Source organism: Pholcus phalangioides, unplaced genomic scaffold (genome assembly GCF_987345545.1).
Source record: "Pholcus phalangioides strain wild (caught in Gottingen) unplaced genomic scaffold, Ppha-v1.0 ptg000007l_1, whole genome shotgun sequence".
In the NCBI taxonomy this organism is placed as follows: Eukaryota; Metazoa; Arthropoda; class Arachnida; order Araneae; family Pholcidae; genus Pholcus; species Pholcus phalangioides.
The window spans coordinates 37,660,045-37,676,685 of NW_028301600.1; the positions used below are offsets into that span (position 1 = coordinate 37,660,045).

Sequence of the window (16,641 nt, forward strand, 5' to 3'; positions counted from 1 at the left end):
GGCTTATATGTATATATCATTAAAATTATGTGCGTAATTGACATCCTAACTTTTTCAGCATGATCCATCAAACTGATGGAAAACTTTTGAATAGTTTTAAACATCCAGCAAAAGTATTTGGATGTGACTGGAACCCAAAGAATGAGTAAGAAGTTTTAATACAGTTTTTTCATTAAAAGCTAACACACGCACATATAAATACTTTTATGTCATATCCAGTTCATATATCTATTTCTCACAGATGACTGACTTTTGTTTTTTTAAAAAAGCAATATATTTATACTTTTACTGAGGAAAAGACTTGACTTCAAGTTCTTTCTTTCTCGTAATCCAAATTCTATTTTTTTTTCTCTCTTACTAACCCTCACGAAATCCTTCAAATTATTCGAAAATTACCTACTTCTGCTTCCTCTGGTATTCTAAACTCTCATATTTTAAAAATTCTCCCTTTTTGCAGTCTCCACTCTGCCTACTCTTATCAATTCTTGCATTTCAGAAGTTGTTTTCCCTGATTGAAAATTGCATCAGTTATTCCAATTTATAAATCTGGTGATTCTAACGACCTCAATAACTACAGACCTATTTCAATCCTTAATTCTGTTTCCGAACTGTTTGAAACCATAATAAAATCTCGACTGTTCCCTTTTCTACTTAAATCTAACTTTTTCTCCCCCAAACAACATGGATTACTACCTAACAAAAACACAGAATCTGCTCTTCTAGATTTTACTTCAACTGTCTATACTAATATTGATAAATCTTACAAAACAGTTGCTATTTTCTTAGATATTAGAAAAGCTTTCGATAGCGTCTCTCATGAAATCGTGATAGAAAAACTTAGTTTCTGTAGTATAACAGGTGTTCCTCTTAAACTTTTGAGATTTTACCTTAATAATAGATACCAATTTGTTAAGTGTGGTGATATATATAGCAATATTATGAAAATTATTAATGGAGTCCCTCAAGGCTCTGTTCTTGGCCCCTTATTATTCCTCATTTTCATTAATGACTACTGTAACATTAACATTGTTGGTAACATAATAACATTTGCTGATGATAGTCATTATTTATAGCGCTAAAGACGACCAAACATTGACTAATATGATTAATCAAGACTTAATTAAAGTATGCAACTGGTTTTCAGCTAATAAATTAACTATTAATGTATACAAAACCAAATTCATCTATTTTTCATTACTTAATAACCCTCTACATAATATTAATATTGTTTTCCATGATTCTAACTGTTCCCTTAATGATTGTCATTGTAATTCTTTTGAACAAGTACATTCTATCAAATATCTTGGTGTTTATGTTGACTCTAACCTTAAATGGAATTCTCATATCACAAAACTTCACAGCAAACTTCATTATTTGATGTAAAATTTTTTTTACCTCAAATTTTACGAAGAGATGGATGATGATTTTTTGCTCTGCCAAGATACATGAAATCAATAGGCTTTCTGGATATTATGCCGAGGGGAACAGGAAAAAAAGTGTCATTGTCACTCAGCAAGTTATGCTACTCTGCATGTTTTAAGGAAAAAAGATTGTCTCTCTGTGGTATATTGGTCAGGGTGCTTGCCCAGTATACAAGAGGTCCTGGGTTTGAGTCCCGGTGGAGAGAAATGACACGTTTTTCTTGTTCACCTTGGCATAATATCCAGAAAGCCTATTAATTTCATGATTTCATAATTTTGTTTTTCCTCCATTCTTTTCTTTATATAATCAATACTATATTACTTCCATTTAGAACAGTCTTCATAAATTTTGAAACAGTGATAAATGTTCAAATACTGTTATGTTATTATGTACTCTAATGTTATTAATCATAGTTTAGAATTTTGAAAATTTCAAGAGCAGTTATAGAATGTTATAACAATAACAATATCTATTGAAAGTAATAACAATAACAATATCTATTGAAAGTAATAACAATAACAATATCTATTGAAAGTAATAACAATATCTATTTGAAAAATAATATTCTCATTCATCCATGTAAATAAAATAATTTATAGGGCTATTATAGCAACTGCTTGTGAGGATGGCAATATCCGTATTTTCTATGATGGTGCAGGAACAACAAGTCCTTTGAAAACTTTGCAAGGTGAGTAATTTCTGCTGAATAATAATAAAATAATTCCTTTTGTATAATTTTTTATATAAAAACTCTAGAAGTGTTGTAAATGTGATAACTGATTTGTCCTTGAATCTTTCCTGATGCAAAAGTACAACAGAAACAACAACATGATTAACAACAAGAATTATTGCTGCTGCAGGAAGTTGCTACTGCAGGTTAGCATGTCACCCTCTTGGCAAGACATGTGGAAAGAAAACAGGCTGAACACAGTAGTTTGGAATCGGCAATAAAGCACTGATCCTGGTCTAATTATCATATGCTTCTTCCTGTGATTGATTCAAGCCTGTCAATCCACTATGTACTTGGCTATGGGTGGGGGCGTTCTGAAGGTTTTGATTTAGTATACTGCAAATACTTTGGGATATTATTACACGATAAATACATGAGAAAATGAAGATGGTGCTGTATTTTCTGGATCACCCTTGTCAAACGCAGTGGCCCAGTGTGACTTCGCAATACAGATCATTTTCTCTAATTCCTTACACAGTCAAACTTCCAATAAGGGGCACTCTAAATTTAGCAAAGCTGCCCTTAAGGTGTGCAACAAGTGTGACTGTACTAGGGCCCTACCCTCAAGAGGGGCCTCCACACTCCCAGTCTTAGAAACAGAGAGATAATAATTAAAAAAATTTTACTTAATAAAAACAAAGTGGCTACTCTACAACTATGAAAAATCGAAGGAATGTTCTTAATAATATAACAAATTAGTGAAAATTATTTGTTCTTCAAAGTAGCCCCACTATAATTCTTGCACCATGCATTACATCTGATAAGTGTGGCCCTAATGTTTATAGCAACCTCGTGTTAACAGAAATATTTCTGAATCCTATGAACAGAATAGTGACAGGCCCATCATTTGTGGGGGGCAAATCGCCCCGGATTAAAATAAAATGCAATAGAAATGGACAAACACAAGATGAAATATATATATGTATATATATATATATATATATATGTTACTGCCAAAGCCCAAAGTGTGGCCAACTCGCGATGGGGCCAGCCACTTTGCGAATTGGCCAAGAGTTTCTTCCAAAGTCTGAATTACAGAAATGATTCAGACTTTGGCTGGACATTTCAAGAAGTGGCCAGTGATCCCTGTCCAAAACTTAATGTACTGATGTAAGATGACACGGTAGGAGCCAAATCCATGTTTTTTAGTTGCCAACATGTGATCATCATCATCAACCATTTTCAATCCACTGCTGGATGAAGGTCTCCTCTAAATTTTTCCATTCTGCTCTGTCTGATGCTTTAGCCATCCAGTTGACTCCTGCCACTTTCCTGATCTCGTCAATTCATCTTGTGGAGGGATGCCTTCTCGGACGTTTAACACCACGGGGGTACCAATCTAGAATACTTGTGGTCCATCTGTTGTCCTGTCTTCTTGCAATATGTCCAGCCCATTTCCATTTCAAACGTTTAATTCTTTCCATGATATCATATACCTTTGTGTGGTTCCTTATCCGAGTGATTCATTTTCTGTCTCTCCTTGTGATGCCTAGCATACATCTTTCCGTGCTCTTTTGTGTTGTCGGTAGCCTTTGTATCGTCTTGTTTGTGAGTGTCCATGTTTCAGCTCCATAAGTCAGTGCTGGTAGCCCACACTGGCTAAAAACTTTTCTTTTCAGGCATAATGGCATGTGACTCTTCAGAATTACACAGTTTTTGCCAAAAGTGCTCCATCCAATCCTGATCCTTCTGTTTATTTCATTAATGATTCCGTTGTCCATGGTAATTTCTTGTTCTGGGTATACATAGCTTTCTGATTCTATCTCTGTGTTGTTGAGCAAGATTGTCCTCTTCAACGCAAAGGGGTTGAATATAACTTTAGTCTTTTGCAGATTCATTTTCAAGCCCACCTGAATACTTGCCTTCGCCAATTCTTGTATCATTTCCTCTAGTTTGTCTGGATTACTGCTGATAACAACAGTGTTGTCTGCAAAACGCAAATGGTTGAAAAATTTTCCATTTATTTTAATTCCTTTTTTATCCCAATCCAGTTTTCTGAATACTTCTTCTAAAACAGCGGTAAAGAGTTTTGGTGAGATAGTATCACCCTGCCTGACTCCTTTTCTGAGTTTAATCTTTGCTTTTCCTTTATCCAAACGAATCGTTGCAGTTGCTTTGTCATATATTTTCTTGATGATATTGTGTGAGATGTAAGTCTTCTCTACCCACATTATATCTAGAGCTTTAACAGCAGATGTGAAGACAGTCAAATGCTTTCTCAAAACAAAAAACCATAAATGAAGGCCATACACAATAGTAATTCATATTCCTTGTGTTTCTCTATAAGTTCCCTGATTGTTTGGACGTGATCCATTGTACTGAATCCACTTTGAAATCCTGCCTGTTGTTTTGGTTGAGCTTCGTCCAATTTGGATTCAAGCCTATATGTCAGCACTTTAGTGAAGATTTTATAAATTACTGATAGGAGACTGATTGGTCGATAGTTCTTGATATCCTCTTTTTTGCCCTTTTTGTAAAGAAGAACCACCATTGCGTTATTCCAATCTTCAGGCACATCCGATTTTGTGAGACAATTTGTGAACAAGGCAGCTAGCGTACTGGCAAATTCTTCTCCTGCTTCCTTAATAATGTCTATTGAAATCCCATCTTCACCTGGGCATTTCCCTTTTTTCATACATCCTATAGCCTTATAAACTTCCTCTTTTAGCACAGGTGCTACTTGTACAAATTTGACTCCATTTTCTTTTCTTCCTGCTCCCTTTCCTTTGTTCCAATCCTGTTCTTCATGTTTGTATAGAGTATTATAAAATTCCTCAACAATACATGACAATGATGATTTCAATAATGATTAATGATGATTTCAATAATGATTAATGATGATTTCAATAATGATTAATGATGATTTCAATAATGATTAATGATGATTTCAATAATGATTAATGATGATTTCAATAATGATTAATGATGATTTCAATAATGATTAATGATGATTTCAATAATGATTAATGATGATTTCAATAATGATTAATGATGATTTCAATAATGATTAATGATGATTTCAATAATGATTAATGATGATTTCAATAATGATGAGCTCAATAATGATTTCATTTCCATATTTTGTGATGGTTCCATCTTTCCTTTTTAGTGCAAAAATTTCCTTTCTCTCTACACACAGTTTTCACTTTGCTGATTTTAAACTCTTATTATCTTCCAATGCTTTCTTTACAATATCGCAATTAAACTTCCTGACATCTTCTGTAATCCACTTTCGTACTGTCTTGCAAAGTTCTGCATATTGCACTTTTGATTTAGGGTCATTCTTCTTAATCTGAAATTCTCTCCAGTCTTTCATAAGTTTCTTTGTTTCTTCTGTTATTTTCTTCACTGGTTTGATTTCTTTTTCTCCAGTGACTTCTTTTGCTACTTCTTTTAGGGTAGTGGTTAAAGTTTTGTTCATCATGGTGACATCTTGTTCATCCTCAGTGGTGTTATATAGTAAATCAAATCGGTTCTTCAGCTCTAACTGGAATTTATGTTGATGTTCTTGAAGCTTTACCATATTGATGACAGTTTTTCTATTTTTGATAAGTTTTGCTCTTTCCATCCTAGTGTTAAGCCTTATTCTACATCTAACCAGTCGATGATCACTTCCTGTACTGAATTTGTTGAGAACACGGCAGTCTTGGATCATATGCTTCTTATTAGATAGGATGTAGTCGATCTCACTAGTTGCTGCAGTTGGGCTTCTCCAGGTCCACTTTCTTTGGGGTTTCTTCTTAAAAAATGAATTCATGATGCATAACTGTTTGCTCTCTGCAAATTTGATGAGTCGGTTTCCTCTGTCGTTTCGTACACAGTAACCATGGCTTCCAACTGAGCTTTCACCATTTCTTCTCTCTCCAATTCTGGCATTGAAGTCACCCTTTACTATTTTGATATGATGGTTTCCTTTAATATGCAGCTCGTCTAGTTCTTTATAAAAGTCTTCTACTACTTCTTCAGAATAGCTTGTTGTTGGTGCATAGACTTGCATAATCTGTATCTGGTATCTGCTTGATATTTGCATAACTAGCTTTGCAACTCTATCAGATGTACTATCTAATTCAACGATGTGATTTTTCCACTTTTTATGAATGAGAAATCCTACTCCACTGGTTCTTTCATTATCTGTTCCTCTGTAGTAAAATACATGTCCACTGGCAAGTTTGATTTTCTCCTCTCTTTCTCTTCTTATTTCACAGATGCCTAAGAGGTACCAATTTATTCTTTCCAGTTCTTCCAACTCCTGCAAACGATTTTCTGAAGAAAGAGATCGTCCAGTATACGTGGCCAAGGTCATCATCTTATGGCAGCCTGGTCCAACCCAGAGATTCTTAGCAACCTCTGTCTTCATGTCTTGCTGGTTGCTGCTGTAACCAGGGACACTCAGACTGCTGGGGACTGAGGGTCTTAGTTTATTGACAGAGTTCATATTTCTTTTTAGAGGGTTTTTGGCTGTAATCCTCCCCACTGGCAAGTGCGGGTTGTAGGAAGCCCATCCGCGTTCGTTCACCACGTGTTAAACATGGCTACTTACGGCCGCATCACGAGAAGGTGCGGATTGGACTTTAAGCCTCTATTCCTAGTCGATTCCTTCAAGTCCTCATAATGAAGCAATTAAAGGGTCTTCTCCTAGTTAACAAATAAAGACTATTAAACAGCCCTGTGAATAATTCTGTGATATATGTCTATATAGCAGCTGTATTGGATAAGCTCCATGTGACAAGAGAAAAAATTATAAAAATAATTATATAAACATATGCCAAATTTTTGAGAAAAAATGATTACTGCATCGTAACTGTGCGGTTTGATGAATTGCCATAACGTTGTCACGAAAAAATATGCCAACTTGACGATGATCATGCCTTTTGTTATCAGACTTTGCCCAGGGATCACGGCCACTTCACAAACTGGCTGAGCCAATATTAAATGAAATTGACCAATTTGCAAAGTGGCTGGCCCTGTATTGAATTGGCTAATTTCGGGCTTTGGCAGTAACATATGCGCATATTGAGTATATGTTCTTTGCCCCCTCCAGAAAAAAGTTGAAATGACAGGCCTGATCGTGGCCAAATATAATGGTTAACAGAGTTGCTAAAACCAAGTTGCTGAAGAACTTGGGTGCTTAATGAATAAAAATATACCATAGAGTTACTGAAATAAACTATTTCTTTTCCAAAATTTTTGGGTATTCAACTTTCTGTAGCACATCACTGCTAGATTTAGAGGAACAATTCTTTCCCTTTCCTGTAATTTAGATCTATTCCATCCAAGGGCAAAGTGAGTAACTGTCATGGGCAGGAAACTTTAGGGGGGACATGAGAAATACTGTTATAAAATATTCAAATTTTACAGTGGTGGTGATGGTAAAATCGTGTTTACACCCCCCCCCCCACCGCCTTTCCAGTTATAGCCCAATGCCATATATGAATTAAAAAAGTTCACAAATGAAGGTTATTTAATAGCATGTCTGTCTTATAGTAAATTTTGACCAGCTCAATATGCTTTTATAAATATTTTGATTGCACTTGGTAATTAGTAATTTCTATTCATTGTCTTTTATTACTGAAATAAAATAGTGCTATATGCAAGAGAAACATCAGTTTTTAATATTTTTTGATCATGCAATCAAATGTTTTGTATGACTATGGTTTGATGCCAACTGCAACTGAACAGCTCCCTACTTTATTTTAGGACATACTGCCAAAGTATTCCGTGTAAAGTGGTCACCTCTTAAAGAAAGCATGCTCTGCAGTACTTCAGATGACTGGTTTAATTTCTATCATATATATATTATACCTATTTGCACACATTTATTTATTCATTTTAAATTTGTTTTTGTCTTTTTGTATAAGTTCTTTTCCTTTCGAAAAATATTTGATGGCATGCTTGAACAATAGTGAAGGCATTATAATATTGAGATAAAGAGATCTGTTATCATTTTTCATTAGAGGGTAATAAAACTAGTAAAGTGTGTTGTACCAGTTTTATTGTACTCAGGAAAAAACCAGTTATATAATTTGGTTATTGCCAGCAGCTAGCATGAGAGTTCTGGACATTCCATAAACAACCAATACCTACAAATCAAGTCTACTAGAGCCAAGTCTATCCAAAAATAGTAGTGATTTCCATGATTCAGTCAAGGGAAGCAACAATAGTTTTAATTCTGTTCTATAATTTTCACTAAATTTCATCTAATATCTCCTTATGATGCCAACTACTGGTGTTGGCGAAATGTTAAGTCGATACTCAAACCTACAATAGGCCCTTAGCTTGAGAGACTTTATTCCTTCATAAGAATATGTTTCATCTGGAAAACAAAATATATACAAATAAGTTTAAAAAAAGGTGTAGTCAGTCTCTAAAAGACTAAAATTCAAAAGATTAAAAAAAAATCTTTTACTGATAATCACATTATAAAAGAAATTGTTCTCAGAAAAGTTTTATTTCATTATTATAGTTTTGAAAGGGTGTTGCATACCATTATTGGTTCCTTCCTACTATTAATATAACCTGTTAGAAATCAACATTTCATGAGAAGAGAGATTACTACTTTTTTATTACACGTATTAAGTTCTTCCTCTTTTTTTACATTGCAAATACAAATACAAATACAACGCCACAACAGGCAAATTGCCCAACGAGGTGACTGACTTAAGACATCATGGATCCCCGAGCCATTTTTTGGAGGCCCTACCTACTACTGCTGCTAGCCCACACACCCCTACCCGCGGAACCCTCAACCAATGTGCGTGTACGTGTAGTGCAACCTGACGTAAAGTTTGTGTCAGTGTAATGCTTGTTATGTGTAGAGCTGCCATCTGCTACCAGTTTTTTTCTAACTATGAGTGAAGTGTTATGATTGAATGATTTATCGTTGTAGGACTGTTGCTCTCTGTGGCGAGACTTTTTAACGGGGAGATCAGCTCGCATTTGCGCCTTGAAGTTGGGAACCACAGAAAACCAACTTCAGCCGACCACCACTGTGGGGTTCGAACCCGGATCCTCGCATCGCGAGTCCGTCACTATAACCACTCGACCACCACAGCGGCAAAGAACGTGGAGGCGCCAGGTACCCATCCCGGTACCTCTCGCACGCCAAGCGAGCGCTCTACCATCTGAGCTATGCCCCCGATTGACTTGTATCAATAACTCATGCCAGCTTCAATTTTATGTGAGATTTGGATAAATTCACAAATAATGTTTCGACTCGAATTATATTTATAGGCAACATAATTTTTATAATGGAATAATTCTTACATGAAAAAATTCAAGATTATTTCAGTTTAGTTATATTTTTTTAATCAGTGGTTTAGGTGTCTGTTTTGCTAATTTCTTTAAAGTTATGCTTTTGAAAATAAAAAATAAACAATCAATTTGGGGGTGGAAGAATAAACTTCCTTCACCACAATCTTGTAAAATTATGTTTCAAGAATTTTATCACTGTGGTTGCTCATTTAAGAAATGCAATAATTATTTTTATTTCATTATCTTTGCTGTGTACAAAACAATATAACAGTATGATTCATAGACTATTGACTTATTCTATAACTACATATTTTTAGTTGATTTTGCAAACCACACTGATTTCTTAAAATTATATCTTCATTCCTATTTTATTTTTTAGTGTCAAAGTTTAAAAATTAGTAATCAATTGACCTATTACACATATTATAAAAACTTCTTAAATTTATTGTACTTCATCTGAGTAGTCCTTGCTATAAAAATTTCAAATAAGTGATGAAATTAAATTTTTAATTCTTCAAAATTATATTATTCAACCTGGATATATACAGATTGATTCAAAACTCAATGTACAAACTTTTAGGAGAGGTAGAAAACAAAAACAAAACATAGGAATGTATGACTGGAGACCCCATCCCGATCAGCTGGAGGATAAACAAAGATGCAGAAATGACAAGCCAATAATGGGTGGAGAAACTCTCCATTTAGTGATACTTTACACAAGGACAGTACATGTACACATTAAGTTTCACAACAAGTGCTCAAAGTTCTTATCATCCGCAGTTACGCACACTTCCCAACAGCGATGAATTGATTGTAGAACCCTTTCAAAAATACCCATACTCCAGCGGATAACAGCGCTATCAAGCGTGCATAACTGTGAATGGTAAGAACTTTGAACACTTGTTGTGAAACTTAACATGTACACGTACTGTCCTTATGTAAAGTATCGCTAAATAAAGAGTTTTTTCCACTCATTATTGGCTTGTCATTTCTGCATCCTTGTTTATCCTCCAGCTGAACGGGTTAGGCTTTCCAGTCATACATTCCTATGTGGTTTTGTTTTTTGTGTTTTCCACCTCCCCTGAAAGTTTGCATATTGAGTTTTGAATCTTTATTTATGTGAACGTGTATTTTTTTGTTACACATAATGCAGTATTTGAAGAGAAAAAAATTCTTGACACCTACTATGTTTTTCAAATCTTTCTCCTAAAAAATGAAAACTAAAGGTTGAGTTATTGATTATTATTACTTTATTTTTCACACAATGATATACAGTCATTTGTTTTATAAATTTATATAATTTCTGCAGCTCGGTACGAATTTGGGACTATTCTACTGGTGTAGCTATCAGAACTCTTCTAGGCCACACCAATTGTACAAGAGGACTATTGTGGTGCCCTGAACTCCCTGATGTTCTGCTTTCTGGAAGCTGGGATTACACAATCAGACTGTGGAATATATATGATGGGTCATGCTTGGATATAATTGAAGATCATGGTGCTGATGTTTATGGTAAATATATACCAATATTCAAGTCAGCATACAAACGGTTTCAAGTTGTAAAAAACATATATATATATATATATTTAGAAGTGTAGACTGAATAGTTTTTTTTGACTGAATAGTTTAGCTGTTATGGCGAAAATCTTGTTTTAAGAAATAGTTTTCTAATCCCCCTTTTAAGTTTATATAGGAGCAATGCAAAAACCTGGAATTCCTTTATAACTAAATTTCTTTATAACGAAGTGATTTCTCTGGTCTCTTGGTGTTTGTTATAATATGTATATAGTACATATATATATAAATTTTCAATATATTCTTTTTTTTCTCTCAAAACTTATCAAACTCATTTGAATCATGTATACCTTTTATATCGTATTGCGCAATTTTTGTAAATTTCTTTTAGGCCGAAATTCATACAGTCAAAAATAAACAAGCTTTTCTAGATTTCAAAACTTGAATTATTCTGATTTTTCTTCTTAAATCTTTAAAAATATTTATAGTGAATAGAGAGGTGTTGGAAAATATGCATATATTAGATTCTAGATATTATTGAATTCTCTTCATTATGAATGGATGCATAGAAAAAAAATTATTATATGTGACATTTTTGTCAAAAGTTGAAAATTCAAAAAGCTTTGAATAAAATTATTCATTCATTGGCCATAAAGAAAAAAGTATGCTTATGTGTTCACCTTAAAATGAAAGAAAACTTTCCCTCATCTCTCAGTTTGGATTGTTGCTAAAAATTAAACATTAAAAGGGTAAAATAAAGTGGGATTTTTAGTTTGATCATATACACAGTAAAACCTTTCTAATACAGATTTCTCTGGACCTAGGTGATTCCGGATTAGGAATCAAGTTTTGTTTATTTTTTGTATAATATCAAGTTTATGTATTTAAAGCAGTAATATGCCTTTGAGCACTTTGATTCATGTTTTCTTTTTAAAGAAAATTAGCAAAGCAATATATATTCATATAATAACAAATAATTTTTTTATTTTAAACCATAACTTCCAATTTACATACCATTGAAATTATTATTACTAGTTACCAATAAAAAAAATTTCTTTACTCATTTTTCAAACATTTTCTGTATGCATTGCTTGGATCTGAAAAAAAAAAAAAAATTTTTTTTTTTTGTTTCTGAAAATTATAAATGGTAAATTTTCTAATTCTATATGCTTCACACAAACATTCATTCTGATGTTGGGTGTTCTAGCTTTTTTGAAAGTTAACTCTCTCACATGCACTTAAATTGTTTGTAGCTTTTACTAACCACATCACTTGATGTTTTTGGCATGTTTGGAAATTCACTTAGATAATCACAAAAAATAATAAAACACTTTAAAATTCGAAAACCCTAAGGTTAATTGTGGGTCGCCCTTAACAGAGCCTGGTGCAAAACTAATAGCGGGGTCATCTCAATAATTTTGGGACTCCCCAGCCCAGATTTTATATATTCTGTGGGAGAGGGGAGCCAACATCCAAAAATTCATACACTATTACAAAATATACAGGAATGCTAAAAAATGTCCATACAAAAAATTTAGACACCAAATTAAATGTACCGTATATACTCGTGTGTAAGCCGACCCCCCCCCCCATCCACTTCAGGACCACCAAAACCACAATAAATTGAAAACCCATGTATAAGCTCACCCTAAAAAATCTGTGCATTTCAGAGAAAAAAAATTCTTATATTTTTCATGCATAACGAATAGCTTACGGAAATTTACAATAGAAAATGATTCAAACGTTTTAATCCATTTCTTCCAAGTCTCCAAGCTCATGGTAATCCATCAGATCATCATAGGGGGTGCAGCATCTTCATTTTTATCTTCATCTGGTCTGTCATCGCTATTGTCAATTTCAAAGAAGATATCATCTCCAGTTCCATCCATTGCATTGCTGATGCTACACTTTTTGAAGGATCGGATGATAATTTTGGTGGAAACAGAATTCCACGCCTCATGTACCCATTGGCACACTAAGCCAATGTCAGGTTTCTTCAAAGCACCACTTTTTGTAGTTTCTTTATCATCGGAACCCATCCATTTGATCCACAAATTCCTCAAATAGTCTTTTAGAGGCTTGTTGATCCTCACATCTAAAGGCTGTACAATCAACGTTAGCCCATCTGGTATCAAAGCCAATGATGTTTTTGATTTCTTTGCCCCGGCTTTGTTATTATCAGTTCTGTGGGGTTTGAACATATCCCATACCAATAATGCTGGTTTCTCGTACACTGCTACAAAAATCACTACTGATTACGGGGGTTGATATTTTCTCATCAAAAACTGACCCGATATAAGCCGACCCCCCCACTTGGGGAACAAATTTTTCCACAAAAAAACTTAGCTTATACACGAGTATATACGGTAAATTGAAAAATTATGAACATTTTGAATTGAAATTTTTTTTAAATTAATGAAAGAAATTATTCCAAAACCAATTAGAATTAGGACCTAATGAAAGAAATTGTCTGACAACTAATAAAAAATTCAGATGGAAAAATCATAATCATAGTAAAATAGAAAGTAATAATTCACAGAGATTATTCCAGCCACCGCCCCCGCCCCCCCCGAAAATTTAGAATAATCAAAAGAACTAATCCCAGAATTGATGAAAAATCTGAATTTATTAAAGAAATAATTCCAGAATCATTTTTTTGTAGATGAAAATACAGATTTCCAGAATGGATGAAAATTCAGATGTTATAAAAGAAATTATTATCACCATAAGTGTGGGGCACCCAAAACATGGGTGGGGGGGGGTGTCCGGTGCGACCTCACCTGTCGCACACCCATAAGGGCGTCTCTGGGTTAACTGTACAGTGTGGAGAAATGAAATGAAGAAAGAAAAGTTCTTTTAGTCGAAGCTAACTTTCTCACCTCAAGTTTATTGAGACACGCAGGTGCAATCATTGTTTCTACTTTCCCAAAATCCTGAAAATACAATGGACACCAACAACACATGAGGAAGGGGAAGAAAGTGATACAAAAATGGCTGATGTAATAGAAAAAACTGAAACAAAATTTGGGGTAAAAAAATAAAACATCAAGTCTTTAGTTGGAAAAACAAATCCTCTGCAGAAATAAATAGAGAGGTTCTATTGTTATACAAGTATAACTTATAGTATTTTTTTGTAACTTATAGGTATGATGTATGATTTATTTGGAATATATTCATGGGCATACGTGCTGCTAAAGATAGCGAAAAAAATTGCTATTGCACTGTTTCATGTTGCATTACAATTTATGAAAGAAAAAATTAGTCTTCCTCTTTCTTGTTTACTACTGTAATTTTTATGGAATTTTATTGTCACTGATGCTTATTTAATTGTATGTCATAGGTCTTGCATGTCATCCAGCCAGGCCTTTTGTGTTTGCTAGCACATCTAGAGACTCAACTGTACGCTTATGGTCACTTTTACCTTTAGTGTCTACTTTGTTTGTTAAAGTTCTGGTAAAACGTTCTTGGTCTGAAATATTTTTTTCATCAAGTAAGTATAGTGAAAATTTTGTATTTAATATTATCTAGTTTTCACTAAATATGTATTTTGACTGTATATTTTTCAGAAATGTCTTTTCAGTACAGTACTATAAACAGCAGTTCTTAATATGATTTCAGTTTTGATTTGATAATATAATCTCACCACTCAAAAAATATATATAAAGATAAATATATTAATGAAGTTATTATCTGATATTATCTCTGGCATGATAATTTTTCATTGTAATATCTTACAATGTGCATTTTTCACCTGTTGACATATTTACAAAAATATTAATTAACTTATTACAGTATATACAGCGTCTTGCAGACCTACAAACAAATTCTATTCTAATCATAATTTTTGATCTGAATTGTTTGTAAGTCAAAATCATGCCTATTAAAGATCTCTGTATTAGGGAGGTCAAGTGGATGTGGGCAAAAAATTTCTGTCAAATATCACCAAAGTGGCCATTGTATAGTATCACAACATCACGTAATGTTTCAGTTTACAAGTCAAACGTTCATAATTTGAATATATATATATTGTGTCAAACATATATATAGTTTTTATTTTCTCACAAGATTTTATTTTTTATAAAGAGAAAAAAAATTTTTGCCACTTTTTAATTTAATTAGCACAAATAAAGGGACATTAGGGATTAAATGGAGAGCCCAGGGATAATGAAGCCCCCCCTCAACAAAAAGTAATCTCTGCAAAAAATGACAATTTAGAGGGGAATGGATAGTTGTAGATGAGGTAGAGAGGGTGATAGTGAGATAGTGGTGCAGTTACCTGAGATTCTGTGGTTAGGGAACAGGGTGTGTGTGTGTGTGTGTAGGGACTTCCTGGGTTTCGAGTGCTGCTGTCTTCCGGGGGAGCCGGGGAGATAAGTGACAAGTGACATTCAAAAACGTGTTAAGTAGGCGCAAGGTCCCTAGGAGGAAAGTCTTGTGATTGGGAACAAATCAGCTAGGAGTGAATATTAGTGAGTCTCTGTCAGATTACTTAGGAGGGAGGTTCAGATATGGCAGTGATTCCAGTACTGCCAAGGAGTATTAGGGCATTTAGGAGTAGGGTCAACCATTTCAACTCAGGCCTGAAGGACATTTGCTTCTCTCTTGAGGTCACATTTTTGGAGCTTACTGGTTTCACTGATATGTGCCTTCATTGGGATGGAATTTGCCTGAATAGGAGGGGGGTCCAGAAGGTTTACTATAGGCTCAGGTCAAGTTTTTTACTCCCAGAACAGATAGACAGGAATGTAGGTTAGTTAATGATGATAATAACAATATTGACGAGAAATTACCTGACTCTGATCTGGATGGCTTCTCAATTGACACTAAATCACAGGGAAAATTAAAATGTATGCTAGTAAATGCCAAGATCTTTGTTAATAAAAAGTTCTTTTAGAAAGTATAATAGCTTTGAAAGGCCTAGACCTTGTAGCCATTACAGAATCTTGGGTAAACGATCGGGGGATGAATCTTTCTTACACATCTCAGGATACGATACTTTTTTGAGAAATAGATCTGATAGGAAAGGGGGTGGAGTCTTGATTTACATGTAATCATGTTTGCAGGCTCGACAGTGTAAGATACAGAGTAGTGATATTGAAACTATATGGGTTGAGCTTGAAAACAAAAAATGCCATAAGCTTATGATAGGTGTTTGACATAATTCACCAAGGAAGGATAAAAATAACATTTCCTTATTCCATGAGGAAATTTCCTACATGTGTAAGTATAATAGGGTTGTCATATTAGGAGACTTCAGTTGCCCGGGTATCAATTGGGAGAACCTATTGTTTAGAGATCAATATCATAAAGTCTTTCTTAAGCTGGTGCTCTCTCGATAATTTTTTTTATCAAAAACCACTAGGTGTACTTCTATACATATATTGTCGATTTAGTTATCACTAGTTTTGAGGATCTTGTTGAACACATTTCAGTGGGGGATGATTTTTTTTCTAGTTCTCATCATGTTATTAGTTTTCTCTGTAACTTTTCTTTAGGTGAAGCTGATAAGAGAAGAATGGTTTCTTGTTTTTGAAGAACACCAACTTTAACCATTTGAGAGAAAGGTTAACAGGAATTTTCAAAGACAGGTTGGAATCAGTTTGTGTGGTTCGTCAATGGGAAGAATTTAGGGCAAAACTCTTCTCTGTTTTATATGATGTCATACTTTTTGTTTGTAAAAAGCATGTTTGTTTGTTTGTTTGTTACACCCCCTCTGGTTCATG

The 16,641-nt window shown here is 34.1% G+C and overlaps 1 protein-coding gene across 7 annotated transcripts in view; it reads left to right on the forward strand.

Annotated features, from left to right (window-relative positions):
• LOC149085243 (WD repeat-containing protein 17-like) overlaps nt 1-16,641 on the forward strand; it is a 116,538-nt gene that overhangs the window by 41,394 nt on the left and 58,503 nt on the right. For all 7 annotated transcript variants that reach the window (XM_089233130.1, XM_089233129.1, XM_089233133.1 and 4 more), the window contains exons 9-13: nt 59-145; nt 2,022-2,110; nt 7,850-7,925; nt 10,713-10,915; nt 14,259-14,408. In XM_089233130.1, coding sequence (XP_089089256.1) covers nt 59-145; nt 2,022-2,110; nt 7,850-7,925; nt 10,713-10,915; nt 14,259-14,408 — 605 coding nt within the window. The remainder of the gene's footprint in view (nt 1-58; nt 146-2,021; nt 2,111-7,849; nt 7,926-10,712; nt 10,916-14,258; nt 14,409-16,641) is intronic.